This window comes from Emydura macquarii, unplaced genomic scaffold (assembly GCF_026122565.2).
Source record: "Emydura macquarii macquarii isolate MOO-44397 ecotype Brisbane River unplaced genomic scaffold, CSIRO-AGI_Emac_v2 contig_1045, whole genome shotgun sequence".
NCBI classification, from domain to species: Eukaryota; Metazoa; Chordata; order Testudines; family Chelidae; genus Emydura; species Emydura macquarii.
Window position 1 is genome coordinate 13,413,887 of NW_027131182.1, and position 25,198 is coordinate 13,439,084.

The 25,198-nt window shown below is 41.3% G+C and overlaps 1 protein-coding gene across 5 annotated transcripts in view; it reads right to left on the reverse strand.

Annotated features, from left to right (window-relative positions):
* The window catches only part of NADK2 (NAD kinase 2, mitochondrial), a 58,845-nt gene that overhangs the window by 21,821 nt on the left and 11,826 nt on the right, over nucleotides 1–25,198 (reverse strand). For all 5 annotated transcript variants that reach the window (XR_010919206.1, XM_067545528.1, XM_067545527.1 and 2 more), the window contains exons 2-6: nucleotides 13,502–13,590; nucleotides 11,310–11,398; nucleotides 8,902–8,983; nucleotides 5,498–5,581; nucleotides 1,294–1,430 (exon numbers count right to left, since the gene is read on the reverse strand). Coding sequence is in view for 4 of the 5 variants with exons in the window: in XM_067545528.1 (XP_067401629.1) it covers nucleotides 1,294–1,430; nucleotides 5,498–5,581; nucleotides 8,902–8,983; nucleotides 11,310–11,398; nucleotides 13,502–13,590 (481 nt within the window). In the remaining variant the exon portion in view is untranslated. The remainder of the gene's footprint in view (nucleotides 1–1,293; nucleotides 1,431–5,497; nucleotides 5,582–8,901; nucleotides 8,984–11,309; nucleotides 11,399–13,501; nucleotides 13,591–25,198) is intronic.

The following is a 25,198-nucleotide window of genomic DNA, read 5'->3' on the forward strand; positions in this document are numbered from 1 at the left end:
ATATCACTGTCCATCAAGGCCACATGTACCCTGTGCCTCTATATGGTCCCATACGAGAGCATAAAAGGCAGAGGTGACTGCGGTTCTCCCTGGGTTCCCTTGTAATTCTATGCCCATATTGCTGAGAACTCCAAAATACAGGGATGGAGGGCAAATCTTTGTAATCAGTGCAGATCCCATATATGAAAGAGCCCAAGTTAATGTAAGGTAAGTACTGTAGGCTAAGTGAGCATTCTATTTTCTCCAAGTATGCATCACGGTGGATCCCTTTGTACAGGGGGTCTCACTACAAACATTCAGTCCAGGCAGGTTAGTATTTTTCATGGCAGTGGTATGTCAATAAATCAAGAGAGTTCAGAACATTAAATAAAGAGCTTGAGAAGATTTAGCCAAAGCTCAGAACTACCAGGTTGCACACTGGCCAGATTCCGGATTGCTGCCATGGTTGGTAAGAAGGAACTGAGAGAGGTCACAGACATCTTGCCTTGCCTTCTGTGCTCTTGGACAGGAGAACCAGACAGAACAGGGTGCATGCCTGGCCACAGACACTGCTATTCAAGACTCCAATCTCATGCACCTAAACCGGAATTCACACTGCCATACAGTGGAAAAACACTGCTTTGTCTAGAAGGGAGTCATCAGCTTTGAAAGTCTGGGAAAGCATATAGTAGATCTTATGGCCTACTGATGCTCCTCTCCCTGGGTTGATCCATCAGTCAATCGCTCCCCCATTCTCCCTAAAACCTCAATATTCTCACAGATGGTATTAACTATTTAGGATGAAGGCTTTCAGGTCTATCATAAAACACTCATACTATTACCTAACCATAGATAGCACAAATACTGGGAACTTTACAGGGTCTTTTGACTATTTGAGTTTTAACTGCCAAAAAAGTATTGTTTTCTTTTTAGCAATAATTTGACTTTATAAGAGTTTCAAAGCAGAATCCAAGAAACATCATTTAAGAAGCTTAAGTATTGCTAAAGGCTATGGCAGATGACATTTTTAAAATGGAAAGTCAATTAATATATATTAACAACTTTAGAAATTAACATGTATAGAGTGTCAGGTAGACATATTTCAATACTCAAGACAGAGTCCCTGCTCCAAGTTTGGGTCCTGACCTAAGGAACCAATTCCCCCTCTCCATGAGCTTATGCTGCTACGTTTATGACCATTTTACAAGCATATAACTACTACAGCCCCAAGAAAATATTACACAACCAACTGACCATTCAAGTGAGCACTGCTAAGTTTTGTTGATTACGTCCATAATACCAGCTTCGACCTACTTTGATCATGGAATCTTCCATTAACATGGGCTCTGCTGTGCTGCTCCTGACTTAACTGCTGTTCATGCAAATCTACAGGGGTAGGGTTAATACCAGTTCCTTCAAGATACATCCGGATTCGCTGCCGCCACTGCCACCTTAGGAAAGAAAAAGAGATGGGTACCAAAGTGGGAGCACACAAAACATTCATCAGATAAGGCCTTCGTTTCACTGAGTCACTGGATACAAGAATTTTATTTGATACAATCATACTAAAAACTTAAGTAACTAAATCAGCTATTTTTTTTTTAAAAGGCAGGAGACGTCAAAATTCATGTCAATTTATAAAGCTTACCGATTTCGACCACCAAATCTGTCATTTATAATTCAAATTCCTTACAGAAAAAACTAATACAAACATATATTTATTTTACATCCATTTCTATTTTGTTAAATGATGATTGACAAATTCCTTTCTGTCCAATTGAGCACAGTCTTATTTTAAACACTAAATGACAGGAAATTTACTCTTCTATGGGCATGACCCTACTTCCCCTTAAAGTCTTCTGGGTTTGGAAGAGAAAAATGGAAATATGTATGGCAAATAATAATAATAATGGAAATATGTATCGCAAATAATGGTGATTTTTTGTAATCCCCCTTTTTTGTTTGTATTTGTGGATACCCAAAAGGAGAGCCCCATCTCTTCCCTCCTATGGGGATGTTTCTACTTAGTTTAATATAGTCTCTTCTGGCCTAGGATCTTTGGACATATACATGTGATGCAAGGTACAAAATTAAAAACAGTACCCTTGCGAAGAAAGAGGCCATGGATTCCAGCTGACCGTCACAGGCGGTAAGAAGGAACTGAGTGGGCAGAGGGTTGGCTGAGCCCTTTATAGGGTGTCATGAGGGTACCACTGGGGGAAAAGCCTTCCGGCAACTGTGCACGAAGCACGCACATACACCTAATTGGAATCGACGTGAGTAAGCACTCAAAGAAGAATTTCCACTTACTATAAAGTAAGTAACTTTTTCTTCTTCAAGTGCTGATCCGTATGTGTATTCCATTGTGGATGCCTGACAAGCAGTACTCAAGTACAAGGAGGGTGCGAGGATGCAGATGTCAGAGCCAAACAAATGACTGCCATTCCAAAGGATGCATCAGCAGAGGAGTCCTGTACTAAAGCATAATGTCTCCCAAATGTGTGACAAGAATTCCCTGTAATGATTTGCAGATATCAAGCAGAGACACTTCCTGAAGCAATACCACAGACATCGCTTGCACTCCTATGGAATGAGCCCTTACCTCATGAGAGGGAGGAAGATAAGACAACTGAGAGCACTGCAAAATACAGCCAGAGATCCATTTTGAGATTCTTTGAGAGGATATAGCCTGACCCCAAACTCTTTCTGCTATGGTGACAAATAGCCTAAGAGCTTCCTAAGGTGAGGTTCCCGCCATTCTCAGGTACAAGTGAGGAATGAACAGCAGATATTGCACCCTACCACACTGTGGGCTTCTCGAGGCAATTCAAGCAGTGTTGGTGGTCATCATTGACCACAGAGCGCATGCAGGAAGCACAACTTTTGAAACACAGAGAACCGGAGAGGTGGTCAGTCCGCTCCACCCTTTATTTCTTTGGTCAGAGGCACAGGTAAGCAAGAGCGTGTGTGCAGACCAGCGGACACTGCTTTCAAAATTCTCTGGCTAAGAAAAACTATAGATTGAAATAATAAAATCCTTTATTTAGTGATTCGATTTGCTCCTCAAACAAGTTGAGCAATTGCATCTTTACACAAATCCATATGTGAAAGAATACAAGACAGCACATCAGTGTAAGTGCTAATGGAACCTTTATACCATCCCACCACACTATGAACTATGGGGGGGCCGGTGGCACCACCCTATTAAAGTTGCCCCATACTTCCCATTACAAGACTGGGATAATTTAAGCCAAAATTGTTCAGAGATTTCTGAGTATGAGACTAGGGGAAAATATGATTTGCCCACGTTAAAAAATTCTGGTGACTTTTTTTTTTTGATCCGTTCTAGTGCCCCTATGCTTTGGAGCGGGAACTTTGAATTTGGCACGTGGTGTCCTTTTCTGTCAGGGATGTGCCTTCTACTATCCCCATGAAAATCCATGCAAATTTGGCAAAGTTATAAGCTTTTGAAAAACTGCAGGTCACATATGCTCAGTGGAGACTTGTCATACTTTAGAGCCTAAAATCCCACAAAATTCCATCCTCACTGAACACGCTTGAACTCTCACCGCTCCTAGTTCTGACCAGATTAAACATACTCCCTCCAGCCCACGGCTACAAAAGTGATGCCTATAATGGCTGCTCTAGGGCAGGGTGAAGCTATACACTGGAAGGGAGAGCCGGGAACCTCTCTCTTCTGTGCCCCCCTTGACACCCAGGCAGCATGACAACTGATCTGAATGCAAATAGGACAGAAGCCAGATCGGGGGGGGGGGAGGGGGGAGGGGTAGACTGAGACAAGATGTCTGGTGAGACTGGGACTAGAGAAGAGAAACTAGGACTCGGAGCCAAGGGATGGGGAAAAGGAAGGCTGGGACTAGTTGGGCCAGGAGACTAAAGGAGCTGGGGTGGGTGAGGGGGGGACTGGACTGGCTGGGTAAGGAGACAGACTAAGTGTGGAGACGAGGTCAGAGATCAGGACTCTTCCTGGCACTATTTCACCTTTAAAGTTACATGCCTAAGTTACCATGAGACCAAATGGTACAGGACTCAGACAAAGTAAATTAAAAAATAAATGTAAACCACCTCCAGAGGTGATCCAAAATAGCTCTTTAGATATTAAAAGCTATATTGGATTCCAGCAATCACTTCTATTTTTAGAGTAGCAATTCAAAAATCTCTTGTACTATTTCCTCTAGAATTGGTAGAAAAGTTCTCTTTTTCTCTCTCGGCCAAGATCTAGCACAACAACTTGGAGGAATTTAGATTTCAGGAGGGGGCAAAACTGGGCTTATAACAAAAACCAAGCTTGAATCTTACCTATGGAGAGGCTAAAGACTCATCACAATAGGTTTAGTTCCACAGGTATTAACAACATTGGAGCACTAGCATACAAGCCTACCAGCTGCAATAGCTGCTTACACCATGTCATCTAACATCGCTGTGACCAGCTCTGATCAATGGTTGCTGCGGCATGAAGGCCATCTGCACCAGCACTTCAGTAATTAACATCAGTAGAACTGAACCGCTTAAAATGGTATGAAGTTTAGAAAGCTTCCTTACTATAGACAAGGTCAGAGTACTACTGGAATTACCAGTGTTGAAGTGACTCTCTGATTACCAATGCAGAGTGAACCATCCAGTTATTCAGATCTAGTCTTGATAAACTGACCATATTAGTTTATGTTTCAGTCACTTGATGCTCCAAGTCAACTCTGCCATGCCATAAATCTAGTTTACATTACAATCCAACTACAAACTCAATTTGCTCATAACAGTAAATAAAATACACCAAATATTAACAGGTACAGTTCCTAGCATGACTAGTAAAATTTCTTGAACAAAAATGTTAACATATAAATTATGTTTTAGGGCATATTAAAATTCCACAAATATTTTGTCCCTTTCAATAAAGGCCTCAAATTTGGTATGCACAGGGAAACAATTTTTCTAGTTACCTGCTCATCAGTTCTTGTACAAATGTCTAGTAGCTGTTGATAACAAGCAACCACTAGCGCAAAAATGCTTTCCTAGTTTTACTTAAATCACTTTGTACCTAAGTCAATTTATTAACAATTGCAAGACCCTCACATTTGCAGTGATTAACTATGCAATTTGTATAATGTAGGAATTAGTTATCCTTTTATCTCTCTAGATACTTAATATGGCCCTCTGGCTGCATTGAGTGCCTTCACAAGCATTCATGAATTTGTTTTCACAACAATTCTGTGAGGAAAGTATTATTTTACAAATGGGGAACTGAAATAGAAAATTTAAGTCACTTGCCCAAGGGCATATCATAAGTTTCTGGTAGAGACAGAAACTGAACCTAGGTCTCCCAAACCCCAATTTAATGCTTTAAGCACAAAGGTCATCCTTCAAGATGTTAAGCCTCAAAACTTAATGCACTCAGACTTATTTTATTAATTTTCTTCTCTTTGTTTGTACAAATGCCCATCACGACACATACTCTCCCCAGGAAATATATTTTATAAAAACAAAGATAATAGAATCCTACCTGAACTCACCACGATAAAACTTCTGTAGTGCTTCTGGAAAGGAGTGTGTATATCGCACAGGCAAACACAAATGGCCTTCAGATCTGAAAGTGAAAAAGAGGACAGAATAATAGGGGTGGTAGTCAAAGCACTGAGAATAGGCCCTTTTTTTGGAGTGCTCTGCTAGCTACATCAAAGCAAAGTTAGATTTTCATCTGAAAAGTGTTTGTCATTAGGAGGTCAGGCATTATTCAGCGGCAATGGGTTATGGAGTCCTTCACCTGTATGTAGGCAAGTCACAAGGGAGGTCTCATAGGAAAACTAAAGTACCAAGTTTAGATCTTATACAGGAATGGGTTCTTTAATCTGAGGGAAATGGTTCCTCTACCTCTTGATAAACATCAATGTCATGGGATGAGTGAACACAGAAAATCCCTCAACTGGGGAATGAAAGGCTGTTACAGCTGCCAAGTGGACTCTGATAAAACTCATAGATAATCCTGACTTTTTCAATTTCAGAAGGTAGTCAAGAAAAGCCAAGAGGGAAGAATGAATGGAGAAAGGCAATGCTGATCACACCTATGGTTCAATCTATTCCACTTCTGGAGCTAAATATTTCACGGGGATCCTTTTCTACTGTTTAACCACACTTGTTGTACCTCTGTGGAACAGGAAGTCTCTATTCCTACAAATCCTGGATGAAGAATTCCCAACTTGGAGTGAAAGGTCTGACCAGCATCTTGAGAGAGGAGATGAGGAATGGCTGGAAGACAGACTGACTGACAGAAGGGATGGGGTGGGGAGGACATGGGGCAGGAGGAATAGACGGGGATGACAGAGTGCTGCCACTAGGGGGACTGCTGCCTCCTCGCTGCTGCCATTACCAGACCCAGAAAAGGATGCTGCCTATAAGTCCCTTCTCCGGGGCCAGAGCTGGTGTGGGATGGAAATTTGTCCCATGGGCAGCATCTCAGCTAGGGTCTCCCCACGGCTTGGTGGGTGGCATCAATCCTGCCTGACTGTCTGGGGGCAGGTGTCTAGGACATGTGCCCAACCAGGCAGCCACAGAAGGCAGGGTGAGAAGGAGCACTCTCCCTCTCCCATGAAATCTGCGCTACAGGGCTGCAATGCCCTCTGCAGCAGTGAGCCTCTCTGGCCTGGATAGCACCCCAGTGATTCACACCCCCCCCCCAAGTATTATATATCATAGGCACTGGTACTGTCCACCAACCATGACTCTCACACACTGGCTCTCTCTCACACACACACTTCCCATCTGTTTCACACAACTTTCACCTACACACACTCACTCATTCTCATACACTTGCACATCCACTCAGCCACACTTGTAGAAACCAATGTGTTAATGGAAAAAAAAAACCCTTTATTTCAATAAATAGATTGGGCAACTTTTGGGCTGGTTTTTAAGTGACTTACAGTGATGTTAAGTGATGTAAAGGTAGTATATATTATATATTGTGTTGATGCAGTCCACATAACACAGAAAGCTGCATATGCAGCCCACAATGGTAAATAGGTAGAGAACCACTGGCGTAAGGGTATATAAGAAAGTCCTGATAGCACAGTATAAAAAACCAGACACTTAGAACAAAGAAGTCAGTCGATGGAGAGAAGAGAAGATCTGGACTGGAGAAAGAAAAAGAGATTCGATCAGAAGACGACAAAGAGAAAGCTGCTGTAAAGGAGTCAGAAAAGTTGCTGCAGAGAAAGAGAGAAGAAAACTGGAGTGGAGCAGAGCTGACTGACCAGGAACTGAGCAGCACCAGTGATTTTTAAAAGGAAACACCAATGGATTTATAGAGTAAGCTAATATTCTTTTAATTATAGTTTAGTATAAAGACAGGCCAGGAGAGTAAATAGGATGGGTGAGTGAGTGAGTAGGTGGGTGAGTGAGCGAGGATAAAAATGCATAAAATTCTGTTATTAATTGCAACATATCTACAAAAGCTTTAAAGCACATTAACTGGCTGCTTGCAACTAATTGCTTCACTTAGAATCATTTAAACTATATGCTATTCTAGTTTAAATGCTCTTTATCTTGCGATAAGGGATTTGTATCTCAGGGCTTGTGTCTTGTTTGGGATTTTTAGATCATATTGTAGTAGGGATTACTAGTTACTTATATAAAAAGATACTTTGTTTTAGAAAGAATACTGCCTGTGTCAATTACTTTATCGGAAAGGTTATATCCATGTCCTTTAGTGTTTCTTTAACAACCCTGGAAAGGTTTACCTTGGAAAGAACAGACCAATGGGGCAATACGCACGTTATCTTAGCAATGTCCCACAATTAATTTCTCATGGTAACGAGGGGAAAAGGAGGATGTCTGAATGAGGGGGACACATGGGGATGGGGGAGGAATGGTGCATGGACAAATAGGGACGGGGCAGATGTGCCTGACTGAACAGGAGAGGCTAGAGGTCAGCCAGGGTCTGCATGAAGGAGGCTCCCCAACAATCCCCCCTACCCCCCAAAAATTGTTCTATACTTCCCCCACCCACACCCAACCCCCCTCCACCAGGTACCCTATCCCTCAGCTCCTCCATTACCTCTGACCTCCCCAAGCTTTTGCACTGCTTCTGAGGGGTGCGAGAAATGTTTCTGCATTGTCATTTAAATGAATTACTATTCAAAGTTCTGTATTAATATGCATAAGAAATCTATTTGTAAAAAATATTTCGTGGATCTTTTTTATTGTCTGTATTGTTACAGATATACTTGCTGACATGTATTTAGAAATAAATTACCAAAATGATTGAAAATGATATGATTATATGTATTATTTTGACAAATAAAATATGCAGAACTTTTAATTTTGGGGGGCAGAATTCCCCCAGGAGTAGTTAATTGACACAATTAACTTGAATTTACATGATTATGTGTGCTAATCTAGACACTGTAAACATTTGTTCATGGACAAACATTTGTCCTGGTTCCATGGCTGGGAGCAAACTCATGTGACCTGGAAAAGCATCTGTGGAGTGTCTAGATCATGTACAACCCTATTAGGTTGAGTTATCTGTCAATTAACTTGCATTACAAGAGACCAACAACTCTAGCCTAGAAAAATCCCAACAGCAGTCAAGAGATTTTCAGGAAACAAGAAATATTCTCAGCTTGAAGCAACAGTAGTCAATCTCCATTCATCAAGTATATACTCCCTTTTTGCTCTGGAGCCAGCATGAGATTCAAATGATACTGGACTCACATGAACATGGATGGAAAGAGCCACTGACTATACATATCAATAAAAACATTTCTGCTTGATAATACTGTTCATCTTAGTAATGGCAGCAGTTTAACCTGATGTTAACTAAAATTGCACACTGAGTAATAATTGTACTCTATGGAGTATGTACTGTGGTTTACGTTAAGACTGCTTTCCCAAATGTGTTGTTCTTACCTTTCTGGATCAGTATTTACTCCAATAACTGGCTTAAATCTGTCAAAGACTTTACTAGCTGCCAGCAACATTGTGCCATCACCTAAAGAAAAATAGCATAAAGAACAGTTGATTATATTTACTTAAGAATTTAAGTATTATGAGTGTTATATATAGACATTAATACTGCAGTCATATTTTTTCTGTTTTTATACAGGCAGAAAGTTAAATAGGTTGCACAAAAATAAAATAGTGAATTGTTATTCTGTACTGAAAGCATTTGTCTGACTTTCAAATGAATGTTGGACACTATCAAGACATAAAATGAATTCAGAATTGCAGTGAAAATTCAAAGTTTATAAGAACCACAATGGGACATCATTGAAAGCACCACTTATTTGATGCTTGGACAATAAATTTTGTATTGGCAAATCTTAGATTAGCATCTATGGAGATTTTTGTATGTTAACAAAAACTTGAATTTAAGAAAAGCTGAATTTCTTTGGCAACATTTTCTGAGAAAAAAGGGCTGTTAATTTTTTTTTTTATCAGAACTACAACCAATATGAAAGAGGAAGAAGGTACATCTGTAATGCAATTCCTAACATCTGTCATGTACTTCAGAAATAGCCTTTGAGTTTTAGTTCTGCCTCAACTGTACACGAAGTTTTCTTTTTAAATTATGGCTTCCAGCTGTTTATTATCCAGTAAAGGTCTTAGATGTTTCCCTAATACAGGGCTTGAAAAATACACCACTCAGGTCAAGTAGGAATCTTTCCCAAGTAAGTACGATCAACTTCTTCAAATTTTAAGTTTTCATTTGAAATATATATATTAAATTTCTAGCCCTCATGTTTAAAAAGAGGGCCTTCCAAACGTGAGCAACTGTGAACAAATATAGACTCAGGATCACACTGCAAAGAGCTCCAGTATCTTTGCTGATAATTATAGTTTTGTCAACAGAATAAAAAATGAACAGAATTCCATCAGTTTCCACTGCTGCTATTCAGAATCCTGCATTCAGTTTTCAAACTGAAAGGAATCCAGTCAATTTCTCTGGTGCTACTTTAGAAAGCAATAAATAGCAGCACAAGTGGGTAGTGGAATTATCATGGGAAAAATCAGATGCTAAGGGAAGAATAAAAAGTAATAGACATCCCTTCAAAAGCAGCAACCAGAAAAGAGGTAGAGCTGCAGAGACCAGAGCCCACTTGTAGAAGCATATGGAGAAGAAAGGAAAGAGACTGTTCTTCCCTACTTGCAGGGAGAGGGGATTTGGAGGCCTTTGAATCTGTCAAACACCTACTAGCCAAAGCCTAACACCAAAGATGAGGCCTGCAAGCAGGCCCCCACATGGGGGGGAAGGCTACACTTTACTGGGGCCTGGAGGCCCTGGGGGTCCCGACCCAGGCTGCAACCCCCATTACCATGAGGAAAAAATTGAGGCTAAATTGTAGATCATGCCTGAGGATATTTATAGAAACTTATTTCCCTGTATCTATGTATCTATTGTCCAGATTTTGTGAGATTTGCTGGAGCCAATCAGAAGCAGTGTTAAAGCAGTCTCAAGCAACATTCTGAACAGTGAGTTGCTGGACCTGCAGGCCCAGCCCAGATCCTTCTCTAGAATACAGTCAGCAAACTTGTAGGACTCTCAGGTTGGGTGTTATGTTAAACAAAAATAGCAAAGTGGGGGCATTTTTCAGAAATGTAGAATATATAACAGCAATTTCAGAATTCAAACTTTTTTCACAGATCATGAGATTGTATGTATGGGATGAGGGATTGTGGTATGTGTGGGGGAGGAGGCCCGTGTTACAAGTTTGTACTGGGCCCAAAAAAATTATGCTTGGGTCCTGCCTGCAAGAAGAATATAGGGACAACATCCTGGAAAGAATCCCAACAGCTGGCATGGTATTTATTTTGCACTAGGTAACTGGGATTCCCATCTTTATGATCAGTCTTTGAACTAGTAGGTTTAGTCTTCTGGCTATTATTTTAGTTAAATGATCAAGCTAACTGAATGAACGTGAGCATGAGCAAGGAATTTGTTTGGGGAAGAGCAAGAGTAGTTGGAGAAAAATAAATTGCTCATCTTTATTATCACAGACACCTAAGCAGGACAGGGACATTAGAAGTTGAGTATTTTTTCAATTCTACAATTTATGTATTTCATGCTGTATCACACAAACTTCTCCAAAGTCGCTAAGCATTTGTGTTCACTTCCTAAAAATCTTAAATTAAAGCAAGAGGGAAAAGAGGGTGAGTGGGGCAGGCTATTTAATTCTGCCCCGATTTAGTTTTGCCAAATTAATTATAGCAATGATATACTTCCAACAGAAATGGGTATACTTCCTTATGATGCTTCAAACACATTTACTAAAATTTACTTAAAACCAAGACACCTTTCCCCAGACAAAAGTTAATACCTCCTGCTGATATAACAGCATCTGCCCACCGAACTGTTTCTTCATCATATTCTCGGCGTTTAACAAGACGGACCTCGATCCTCTCATTCCTAAAAGGTACAGAGAAAGTTTGACAAGGAGCCACATAGGACATACTAATTCAAGCTTTCAGGGGAATGTGAAGTGCAGTTTTTAAGGACAAATTACAATTATATTTAGTTTATGAATATTGTTAGTCAATGTACTCTGACATGGTCTACATAATATGAATTAGTACCACACAGTTAATATAATGTGTTAGCTATTATCCTGGGGGAGTAAGTGTAAAACAGTTAGAGACTTGAAATGCTTTGTGTATAAAAGGCTAGGTACACAACAGTTTAATTAAATCAGTTTTGTGGAAGGTATTTCACCAAGTTGTTCTACTTTGTACACATCACTAACATTTATATCATTTGTTTGCTCTAACCAGAAACTTCATGCACTTTATATACCTAGTTAATCAGAAATCATCATCTTCTTTATTCAAACTCTTCCTTAAAAAAGTCTCCCTTCAGCCTTTCAATTATGCTCACAAAGGAAATACATTTTTAAAAGAGATTATCTGCATTTACTACAATTTGATTTTTGATCAACCAGTGTATTGTATGTTTAAAGTGTTATCATATGTCTTCTTTAGTTTAGAGCTCCTGCGGCAAGGCTGCACTATACACTGTACCCTTGTGATCTATTTTCATCATAATCTCAGTCTAATTACTCCATACGGAGTAACAGATCAAGTTAATAAAGCATCTAAAGAAACAGGTCTCATGGGTAGAGCGTGGAGGGGACAACATGCTAGACTTGGTAGGAATGGTCTTTGAAAACATGAGACCAGCCAGCCAGCCTGTCAACATCACCAGCTCAGACAGCCAGAATGAGTTAGGAGAGTGTTTCTCAACCTTTTAAGTAGCAAGTACCCCCTAACTTATTAAAATTTTAATAACATTTAATAAAATTTTAATAAGTACCCCACCACTCAATATTCCACTCTGAGAAATACAATCTTTTTTCCCTTTACCGCTGGATGACTGTATTTCCCGTTAAGCAGGAGAGTTCTAAGTTCTGCAGCGCTGCGTGGCTGTGACAGATCACAAAACCCCCTGCTGTTTCTCCCCTGCTTCCTCCTCCCTTTCCTCCATACAGGAGCAAAGGTCAATGCCAGCCAATCACTATGGCCTGATGGCGGGGGTCAGGTGGTATTCTCCTCACACAGATGGGAACTTGTGAGGTATGAGCAGGCACTAGCGGCCCAGAGTGGATAGCAGGGGGGTGTGGGCCTGGGGCAAACCACAGTGTGTGGGCCCCTCTTAAGATTATTATACTGGTAAAATCTGGGGCTGTCATAGTTGTCAATTTCACTGCTCAACTAGAACAGTGAAACTGACAAGTAAGCCTGTGGGTAGAGCCCGGCTCCAGGACTAGGCAAGCTGCTGGGCTCTCCGCCTTGCTTTCTGGGCACTGGGCTTTGAGCCAGGGAGAGGAGTTGCCACCTGGGCAAGTTGTAGGCGGCTGCCGCCTGGCTGCCAGCCCGGGAGGTGGGCGACTGCCACCTGCTCTGACCTGGGCGGAGGAGGCTTCCGTGCAGGCTGGGATCTGGGGATGTGAGCAGGCAGCTGCTGCCCATCTTCAAGCCAGGATTCAGGAGATTGTCTCTCGGCTCAGAGCAGCCATCCAGCTGCGAGCCCAACTCACAGGGCGCAGGAAGTTGCCGCCGGGCTCCCACCTGGGAGCTGGGACTGGGGCGGCTGCCGCCCGCCTTCCCGGGACTGGGGCGGCTGCCCCCCCGCCTTCCCAGCTAGAAGTTGGGATTGGGTGGGAAGCTGGCAGCTGCCGCCCGCCTCCCGCAAAGCCAGCAGCTGCTGCCTGCCTCCCAGTTGGGACCATGTGGGAAGCGGGCGGCTGCCACCTGGCTTCCCCAGAAGTCGGCGGCTGCCACGCACCTCCCTTCACTAGGTGTTTTGCTGTGTACCCCCAGGGTACGCGTACCACAGGTTGAGAAACTATGAGCTAGGATTTGTGTACATAGGATGCTAGTTCTTATACAGACCTTGAAAACAGATATTCCCAGACTTCAGAGACATTTGATTACCCCAGATATATTTAGTGAAAAATTATCTTAGTCTGTCAAAAACCAAAGTTATCCCCACCGTCACTAATCTGTATGCTCTTACCGTAAGCTGTCTACAACATGCTCCACATTTTTTGTATGAATATAATGTCGCTCCAGTAGTCCACTGTAGTTAGATCCCTTCAATGCAAGCTGTAGAAGACAAAGTGACTTTGAAGCAACCAACCATTACAGAGAATGTGATTAGATAAATAAACAGAAAATGAACAGATGCTGATGTAAAATACCAGTTTAAGACTAACAAACCAGAATACATTTGAGAATTAGGATTATGATTACCAATGAAACCTGAAAAGAGTTCAAATGAATTTTGTGCTATAAAACATGTCTACAGAGTAGGGGAAAAGGGCAAAAAAAGAATGAAAACTAAAAAAAATCCAGTTTTATACAGCTGATAATTATATTATTTTTGGCATGACTAGCCAAAAGGAGATTACATTCTTCAAGCCATGTTTGAAATAAGAACAAAGTTGCCAAACAGTGTTATAAACAACATTCCCTCCTGTATAAAAATGTTCTGTCTTAAAAAACAAACAGCCTACTGCTTTTGAAATTTGTCCCTGGGACCCATAACAGGTTTTCTAAACAATCTGTACCAAATGCAAGATAAAGTAAATAGTTAACAGTTGCATTCTAGCATCATTCTCTCTTTGAAAAGCAACTGAGGGATTTTGTAAGGAGCATCTCTTTTCAGTACCCTTTGAAGAACTGTTTAGATATTTAACACTACAGAGGAATGGACCCAGCTGAGCGAAGGGTGGTCTTGTGAGCAAGGACCAGGATTCAAGACATCCAAGTTCAATTCCCAGCTTTGTCACAGACTTCCTATGTGACCTTGGGCAAATCAGTTCATCGGTGTCTCAATTTTTCCATATGTAAAATGAGTATACCACAATTTTTCCCCTCCATCCTTTATCTTATTTCTTTAGACTGTTTCTGTCGCAGGAACTGTGTTAGTGCAGTCTCTAGCACAACAGGATCCAAAAGCCCAGCCTGGTGCCTCTAGGCACTAGCATAATAAAAATTAATAGTAATTTCTGTCAAGATACAATATGGTGCCTGTCATTTGCCGACTCCCTACACAACTGATGGTTACAGAACTCAATATACACTTCATCGTGTCGTATGTTATTGCTTACCTACCATGAAAGGAAATCTGGAAATCTGAAGACCTACTGCATAGGTAAAGCAACCAATTACTACAGATCGTAATATTTTATAAGTGCAAAAGTGTTTTAAACAGTGGTTTGGTGGCATTAGCCTAAATATTTACCACTGCCTAAAAGCTAATCAAGCAGAAACTGGTATTGTGACATGCACACTTGTGATCTATTTACATCATAATCTCAATCTAATTTCTACATGTGGTTTAACAGCTCAAGTCAATAAAGAATCTAAAGATACAGGAAGCTAATCCATATATCTAAAGATTTCTCAACTCCACACCCTAAAGGACATTTCATAGGTGTCTTCAGACATTATACAAAAGCTATCCTCAGTAAAAGCTCACATGATTCAAAACAAATCCGAGGGGCTACGATACAGGAATAGGACTTTTCCTTGTAAAAGAGAAAATTACATGATCTCCTGTGATTTGGATAGCTGGCCTTCCTTCCCTAAGGATAAAGACTTCCCTTTGTGTGTGTATTAATCTGCAATGCAACCCTCTGAAGGTGAGCTAGGAAACCAAGACCTGATTTTATTTATATCTCCTTTGGGAATTTGTCCCCATGATCCTACTTCAGAAGGGGGAAGCAAAATAAGGCTCAGCCATTGCTCCAAAAATATTTCAAGTGGATAGTGATCTCCCTGCCCTCAAGGAAGCTGAGCTTATTGCCATCCCTCCCTAACAGAGGCCCCTTCTGGGCCTCTTTAGAGTACTGGGGTTAAATAATGGACTCCCCTGAGGTTCTACCCCCTTGTACTATATGTAATTTACAGTAGGTCAGAAGGGTCTGAGATTCGTCTGGGGGACTTGTTATAGAGGTGGTAGCAGAGTGAGGAAGCCGAGCCCTTCACAGCATCCTTGGATTTGCAGTGTCTGTGCTGTGTGCCCTCCATCTGCGACCCAAGGGTAGGCAAACAGCTGAGGTCTGCAGTCAGGGAGACTGACTGACTGTTGATGTGGGTTCTAGGGAATTCAAAATTATTTTCCATCTGGACCACTGCCCTTCAAGCATCGCTTCCCAAGGGGATAGGGAGCTTCTTGCTCTGAAGCCAACTATTCCAATCCCGCCTCCTTTCCTGCTCAGAGGAAGGTGGCCGATGCAACCTTACCCAGACTGGGCTAAGGAGGGGAACTACATTCTGCCCACAGAGCCATTGGAGCTCTCCAGCCAGACCCTAGCGGAGGTGAAGCAGGAGACAGAGACCTTTCCTTTTGCCTTTGGCTTTCTCAGATCAGATCTCTCCCTGAAGCCTGCCAGTTTCCAGCTGCTGCAAACACCTCACGGGGGAAGCAGAGCTGAGGGGACAATCTTCCCAAAAGGTAATCACAGCCTTGGACATGGGTGGAAATCAGACAGACACATTGAGCCAAACTGTTTGTCAGAAATTTGAAATAAGCTTGGAATTTCCCTCAGAGCAGCTCTGTAGCTGGGAAATCTGTCTGTCCCTGCAGAGGCAGTCTAAACTGGAAAGAACTTTAAGGGCCAGGACATTCTCCAGCTGCCAGGTCTGTTTCTGCCCACAAGCTGCAAAACAAGCTAAAGTATCAATTACAACTGATCTATGGACCTAAGCACAATGGAGAGTGGGTTAAAGGCTGCATGTGGGTATACACCAACAGTTCTCTCTCAAATATATTTTGTTAGTATAAACATTAATATTTTTTAAAAGTAGGAATTGGTATAAGAGGAAATGAGTTTCACATGTATCACAGGAAAAAATATGATCATGTGCCAGTCTAGAACATCACAGTGGTGCAACAGCACAGAAACTAGGATGGAGCGCAAGGATGCTAAAATAAAGTACCACCATCTTGCATCTATTAAGCTTTTCTTGCCCAGGGTACAGTAAACTTCTTAGATGTATCGCTCAAAGAACAATGTTGCACTGAAAATTCTTTAATTCATAAAAAGTATTTGGTTAAGACTATTACATAGGTTCAAGCTTGGAGCATATACAAATTTGCTCTTTACTAGGCAACTTCAGGACACATCAGGCTACTTAAACATGAACAAAAATGCTCTTTTAATTATTTTAAAAGCCTAGAAAAAGTCTTGTCAGTTAAAACCTGAGTTCACTGTTCTCTCTCTTCTGCAGTAGCTGGTAATTTCAAACACTTTGAAGCAAAAGGAAACCTTGATTTAGGTCATTAGGAAAAACGAAAGAATATTTTGTCCATCTGGTATTATTAGACAGCTTAACAGGAATAACCAGTATTTATATTGCAATCAAAGAGATGCAAATAAACTTTAATGCAAGAGTGGAGGGTCCCAGAGCCAAGGCACCAACCTAAGCCCAAACGTCGACATTGAAATTTTTAGCCCCGGAGCCCAAGCCCCGTGAACCTGAATCAGCCACACAGGGCTAGTCACAGCCATGCCATGGGTCTTTTATTGCTATGTAGACATATCCTGAGTGACCTGTATTCAGGAACTTGATCACATGAAGTATTGGGCAGTACTTCACTGTTGCTGGTGCCTCCTAATCTGTGGGAATATAGATGTCTAGGGAAAAGACCCCTTAAACTGATAAAAAGTATCTACAGAAGTATAGTATAAACAAGACTGGGTGATTAATAAGGCATGCCAATGATTTAATTATTGTCCATGATTGATTAGAGGTACTTGTTATTCCATGTTTTCTATAAGAGATGCAATAAGGATCCAATGAAAGATGTTCTTAACTCAGTAAAAACTGCTGCTTGTGACGGCTGTCAATAATAACCAGATTAGAATTCCTTTTAGCTGATCAATCACAACCTAAAGATACCATAAAAGAAATTCCATAGGTAACTAGATAAAATAGAAATATCAAAAACAGAATACACAGTGAAATTAATCGTGGGAAAGGAATTTTCCCTCCAAAAGGGAGTTTCTTTGTCTCACACCCTATAAAAGTTTATTTGGGGAATGCAAACTACTGGCTACCCACCAGTTACAGAAGAGACAGAGGCCAGCTCTTTACCTATCACCAAGGCTAATAATGTATCTATTCTTTCTGTATTCTCTGCAGTACTACACTAATCTCAGATTGTTAAACTTGGATTGAATAATTCCATTTAAGCCCATTATTTGACAATCTCGAATCATTAACCGCTTCGAGCACACAACAAATTACAATGTTCTTACTCAGTTTAGGTATAAGAAGGAAGAAATGTGCTTTAGACAAAGCAAGACTGGGAGTCTTGAGATCTCTATTCCAGCCACAGCTTTGCCATGGACCTCCCAGGAACTTTGTCAAAGGGTGAGAGCAAGTGATTTGTCTATAGTAATAATAATATAGACAATAGTAAGAAGGAAGTGGGGGAATTAAAAAGCATTTTGGCAATATGTACTCTTATTATTAGGCTTATGTATCATCCAGAGTAATACATTAGTCTTCATGCTGTCTAAAACTCTCTTCTGAGGAAGCATGGAGGGGTTGATGCCTGAGCAGACTTTTTTCTGGTTGTTTCTGTCTAAGTAATAAATTCTTTTAAATAATTAGCAGAAAGCAAGACTCCTGATAGGAAGTAAAAAATGACAGGTCTGGATATGAATAACCTCATAGGAAAAAAAATCCTGATGGAAAGCTAACAGCTGGAAAATATAGAAGAAAGGATAATTGGCTAGTAGTCATCCATTTCCTAACAGAAAGGGGAACCAAGCAATTGGTGATGGAGGTAAACTGTTTAAATACCGAAGCAGTTACTGCACATGGATCCCACAAATTGTGATTTAAATAGAAGTTTTTTAAACTGAAGAGAAATAAAAATGTTAATGTTAAAGATACTGGCAAGCTAATTTTACCTGTTATTAGCGTTTGTGTAAAACAGGAACTTTTAGAAAAGAAAACAGTGCTGTATCTTCTGAGAAGTTCTACTCACTGTTCTTGCTGGATCAAAAATGTTTCCAGTGTATTGCAATTATTAATACTGCTGGGTTCAGGATCCTATTTCAAGTACTAATTATTTTGATGGGCCAACAGAGCACAATAATTTTTATTCCTTTTCCAGAACAATCTAGCAGTCTGGTGAATGAGGTTTTGAACTAATGCTGCTCTGAGTACTTGTATTACTTGCTGATAAGAACTTTTAAAGTAAGCAGTCTTATTTTAGCTAGACCTGTTAACAGAACAGGAATTCTATATACATTACCAATACTTACATAATAAAGTGATGACAGGTATATTACAAATCCTTAGACAGACGATACAAATTCTCTGTAAAGCTTTTTAATTACTTTTGGCACACAATATTCAATTAAGTCTGCTGGGTTGGATCATTCCTTACTGGTCAGAGAAAGGAACTTTTGATGTTTCTGCTATTTCTTCTGATCCGTATTTAAGTCTCTAGACCTAGCAGTTAGGATACCTATTTTTTATTTCTATGTGGATTTTGCACTTCATATAATTATTTCTTTGAACAGAGAAATAAAGAGTTCTGTTCATTTGTACTAATACCATTTTAAATACTGAGGGCTTCATTTCTAGTCCAAGGTAGGCATGAATCCTCATGCACTCTATTAAGAATGCATGCCTACGTGAGGATTGAAAAGAAGTCCTTGAACTATGATAGCTGGTATAATCAAAACTTGTTATACTAAAATATAATTTGCAAAACTATGTGATTTAGTGCAAAAAAAATCAACACTACTTAGATGACCTCAATCCCCTACCTGATCAGTGCCTGCTCCATACTTATGGAGAGGCTGAATGTAAGTCACTGGTGCCTGTAGCATCCACAGCATACTGCATATTGCACAGAAACCAGTGATCTGGGATGTGTAATGGGAACTGGAGAGCCTAAAAACAGGTATGCTTAAAATCAGTTATATGCTGAATGCCCCCCTCAGCCTTGATTTTGAGGCTGTGTGTATATATCAAAAATACTACATTAAAAGAATTATGATTGAAACGTCAAACACTCAAAAGTTAGGAAGTGCCAGAAGTATGGTTGCTTGGGCAACCTTAACTTAGCTCCTCCCCTCTGTGCATAAGTATTATGATACAATCTTCAATGACACACTTATATGATTTTCTTTCCACAGGACCCTGCCTCCTTCAGTGCACAGAAAAGATGGTGCTATGGGAATGAATCAGGGTTTTGTAATGAAGAAAGCTGTTGTTGATAGCACTCCCTGCATCATCTGTTGCACAAGTTAGAAAGTTAAGGAGAAGATGGCAGGAAGAGACGAAGGGGTTTAGGGAATTTATTGTCCTTTTGGAGAATTGGTTCCTATTCCTGCCTCTGCCACAGAGTTCTTATGTGAAGCTGGATAAGACATGTAAACAAACATTTTCACAGTCGACCTCTGTGCATTCCTTATTTTCTGGATACTGAACATGAGACACATGAAGTCTGATGTAGTGGTGCTGAGCACTGAACTGCAACTGAGGTCAATGGGAGCTCTGGTCTGAACATATAAAGTGCTATAAAATATTAAATACTCTGAAAAATTAGATCTTAGACTTCTCAAATCAGGCAACCACAATCAGATGACACTTTTTTTGGTAAAATGAGGCATAGCAACACCAGCTCATAGGGGTGTTGGGAAGGTAAATTCATCAATGTTTGTAAAAAACTAAAACTACTTGTCAGCATTATAGAGAAAGCCTGGAAATAAATTAACAACTTTGACTTCACAGCAGGGTTTGGCTAGTGTGTAGTAAATATATGGGGACACACTGAATGTGGATAAAAAAGAAATATCAAATAGTGATTCTGAGCAACATTCATTCTCTGCACAGAACAAGGTACAGGCCCTGTGCAAAAATATGGGATCATGTAATTAATGAATGCTTCATAACAGATGCACAAGAGGGACGGATTAAGGCTGAACAGGCAACCTGAATTCATGCATTTCATAACTTTTGAGTGCCTGACTTTCCAATCTTAATGTTCTTTTAACACAGGAAATCACATCCAAAAACCTAAGTTTTTTAAAATAGTTGAAAAGTTGAAAAAAAATGTCATCATGTGGAACTATAATGTCCCTCCCACCCCCGGGACATCAACAGAGTTGAAAATTTCAGATGCATAGCACAGTCCTCTCCAACACTTGAGCTAACAAAGTAACTGGTAACAGTGAAAGGCTTTTATCTTCTATGAAGACATGCCACTAAAAGGGGATGGAGACACACTGCTTGTGGGTTCCACATCTATTTAATAGACAGCAAGAAATACTGAGATTCAGAAATAATGCATTCAATTCCAAATTTGGTAGGGGAATGTGATCTAGCAGTTAGACTCCTAGTCCTGTCCTCTCCATCTCTCTGAAACACCTGCCCCATTCCCTCCCTGCCGTTATCCCTGCCAGCTCTTGGCCCTGCCACCCCATCTCTTGTCCCTCTCCCCTCACACCTCTGCATTAGAGTCAGGATACCCCATCCTCGGTACCTGGGCACCAGCACCAGGACCACTGATAATACCAAAGAATCTCCCTGCTCTCAATTCCAGTGCTGGCACCACAATGGTCCCCAAGTGTTGAGAGAAGTTACAAGGAAAGCCCCTGCAGCCCTGGGCTGAAGCATGTTCAATCACTTTCTGGAGATGGCACATGCAGTCTGTCTGGCACATGGGAGCTGTAAGGGGATGATATCTTCACAATGTAGCTGCTGAACCAACAAACATCTAAGCATGCGCAAACGGATTTTTCAGAGGCTTATCATTTGGCCAAATCTGAGCAATTCTTCCACAGGAATACCAAAAAGCACATCCCTAACACAAACACCACCACCCCGCTGCCAAATATCAAGTCCCTTCTCCAAAGCATGGGCACTAGAGCTTTTCAATAAAACAGATGTAAAATTTGTACAATGGATAAGAATGTGTTTTTCCCTAATCTTGTTCTCAGAAATGGATGAATCATTTTATCTGAAATTTTCCAAAAACATTCAGCCTGAGACAGACACCCAGCATTGAAAATTTCAGTCCAAAACAGTTTGGCAGAGTTATAAGTAACTGAAAACAGAGTCTTATAATGGGAAATGTCAAGCAAATGTAACTACAGATGTTGCTACCTGAAACACCTATAATACATACATGTACATGGAAGGGGGGAGAGGTTGTTTTTGTTATCTTAGTACTTAGTGTTACCAGCACTTAGGCATAAAGAAATAAAAATAAGCTATTTACAGGATCCACAGCTCACTGCAACCTTTAAATACACAAGCAGAAAGATATCTAAACAGTTCTTTCCCCAGATTTTTGACTGTCTTCACAATCACACCAGCTAAATATCTTGGTCTTTTAAGTACCAATGAAGTCATGGTCTGTCCTCTTCCTTACACAATGAATTTTCTTTCAAATATGAAAAAGCAACTGTTGAACTCTGTCACCAGGGCACACTGAACCAACCTATTGCTAAAGAGATAACAATTCAAGTTAATCTAATTCTATTCTGATTTTGCAATGCAGAACAAGAAGAGAAATAGTTTATCTAGTAAATATCTCAAAGATAGCTTCTACTAGAAAGCATACTTTAAAAGTATCTTAAGTCTGTAAAAGCTGACCAATTCTGGGTAACAAGTCTTAAAACACAGGGCCTATTGGACTCTACAACCTGGGTAATCTGTGGATTTCATTAAATCCAAAACGATTATTCAATCCACATCACACCAACAGCAGATCAGATGCTATATTTTCAATCAATTACGTTACTGGAAAATTAAAGTTCTGCATATATATTTTTTTGAAAAAATGCTAGCAAAGACTGCAGGTTCTAAACTCTGAAATCCTTTATAAATTATAAGCATTCGAGTGCTGGAGCATACTAACTACTGAGTGTTTTTGGGCCTATCAAGATGAGCAGTACAAAGACAAGAATAAAGATAAAAATGTTCAAATGCTTCATAACACTTGGCTGTCCAAATGGGCTGAATACTGCATATACAGAATATTTAAGATGTGATAAGAAATCATAGTAAAAATAAAAACTATGGTTCCCAAAGCACTTGTAGGAACCCGCAAAGAGCTGGCTGATCACTGTACCAGATTTCATCCTTGATCTAGAAGTGTACAGCAGCTTCATTACAAGGAGCTTAGAGACCAACTGAGCAGCTGGAAGTGAGCCAGCCTAGGTGATTCTAGTATGGGCCTCTGCTATGTAAGAGGAAGAGGAGAAAACAGCAAGAGGAGCATCTAAAGGACATGGAAACATGACTGTCAGGCAACATATCTGAGGGAGAAGGAGACATACAAAGAGTAAGGGAAGTGAAGTTAGGAAAGGGACCACTTGACAAGAAGTAGAACACATGGGAGGGGGAGACGAAAAGAAAAGTAAACAAAAAGTGATTAATGCAATAAATATATCCTTTTTGAAAAAGTATTTTTCCACATAAGCAATTGTAGTAGTTGCCACAGGGATGTTATGATTGCAATTGTAACACTATGAAAAAGCACAAGATAAAATGATTTCTCGCCTTTCGTAACTGTTGTTCTTTGAGATGTGTTGCTCATGTGCATTCCTTGCTAGGTGTGTGCGCACCGCATGCACTGTTGCCGGAGATTTTCCCTCATTGATATCCATTGGGTCAGCTCTAGTGCCCTCTGGAGCCGTGTATTTATGCACTGGTACAAGGGGTGCCACTGACCCCCCACCCTCTCAGTTTCTTCTTGCCAGATAACTCCGACAAAGATGTAGGAGGGTGAGTCATGGAATGGAATGGACATGAGCAACACACCTCAAAGAACAATTACGAAAGGTTAGTAACTGTTTTTCTTCAAGTGCTTGCTCCTGTGCATTCTGTGCTAGGTGACTCACAGGCAGTACCCCAAGTGGTGGGCTCGGAGTTCATGGACATACTGACTGAAACACTGCTCTTACAAAACTGGCGTCATCGCGGGCTTGTTGCGTGATGGCACAGTGGGATGCAAAGGTATGCACTGATGATCAGGTTGCAGCTCTGCAGATATCCTGGGACCTGTGCGACGAACACTGCAGACAATGCCTGGAGCCCTTGTGGAGTGAGCAGTTAAGATGTCCAGAAGCAGAACATCTGCCTGCTTGTAGCAAACTTGGATACAGGTTGTTATCCAGGACAAGATTTTCTGCGCTGACACAAGGAGCTCTCATCCCTTCCTCTACTGCTAGAAAGAGTTGCACAAACTTGCAGAAGGGTTTAGTCCTCTTAATATAAAAGATGAGGGAACACCTAACGTCCAACATGTGAAGCTGTTGTTCCTCAGAGTTCTTATGAGTTTTCAGAAAGAAGACTGGCAGGAAAATGATTTGGTTGCTATGGAAATGTGACGCCACCTTTGGCAAGAAGGCTGGGTAAAGGTGCAGTTGGACCTTGTTGTTGAAGAAAATCGTGTAGGATGCTTCTGATGTAAAGGCCTTGATCTCAAAGACCTTTCTGGCCGAGGTGATTGCCACCAGGAAGATGACCTTCCACAAGAGGAGTAGCAGGGAGCACGATGCCAACAGCTCAAAAGGGGGACCTGTGAGCTTCGACAAAACCAGGTTTAGGTCCCATGGGGGAAATCGGCTCGTGGACCTGAGGACAGAGCCTTTCCTGTTCTTTGAGAAACCAAATGTCATCTCGTGGGAGAACACTGACCGGCTCTTCCCTGGAGGGGGGAGGCTGAGATAGCACCAGGCCCTGCTGCTTTAGGTAGAGCAAATAGTCCCAAATAGACTGAAGGGAAGATTAAGATGGAGAGAGAACACATTGAGAAGTCCACTCAGCTGAGTAAGTAGCCCTGGTGGAGGGCTTCCTACTGCCTAGCAAGATCTGCCGAATCTGTTCCGAGCAGACTTGTTCTTCAGGGTTCAGCCTTGCAACATCCATCCAGTTAGGTGCAGAGAGACAAGTTTCAGGTAAAGCAACCAGATGTGGTCTTGTGAAATCAGGTTCGGACGGAGCAGGAACGAGAATGGAGTTGTCACCAAAAGATCCAGGAGCGAGCTGAACCAATGCTGTGTGGCCATGTCAGGCTACCAGAATAACTCTTGCCCTGTCCCATTTGATCTTTATGAGGACCTTGTGGGACCATGGGGATTGGTGGAAAGGCGTAAAATAGCTGGCCTGTCCATAAGAAAAGGAAGGCATTGGAGACGGAGCACAGGCAGTGCACGTGGAGCGAACAATACTGCTGACACGTCCTGTTCTGCCTGGTAGCGAACAGGTCCACTTGGGGAGGCTCCCACCTTTAGAAGATGAATCTCATTACCTTCAGGTAAAGGGACCACTCGTGGTAAGAGGAAAAGGATCTGCTGAGGTGATCCGCCAGCACGTTCCAGGCTCCCAGGAGATGTGATGCCTTGAGGCAAATGGAGTGTTTCACGCAGAAATCCCGAAGAGGGAGTCTTCCTGACACATGGCCAAAGATCGAGCCCCTCTGTGTTTGCTGATGTAAAACATGATGCAGTATTGTCTGTCAGGGCTTGCACTGCCTTAGCCTGAGATCTGAGGAAGGAACACTTGGCATGCTAAGCATACCGTCCTGAGCTCCCTGATGTTTATATGGAGGGAGAGTTCTTCTTGGGACCGGAGGCCCTGAGTCCTGAGATTGTTAACATGGATTCCCCACCCTAGGTCTGACACATCCCAGATTAAGGCTACCAACAACTGAGGGGTAGCCAAGGGCACC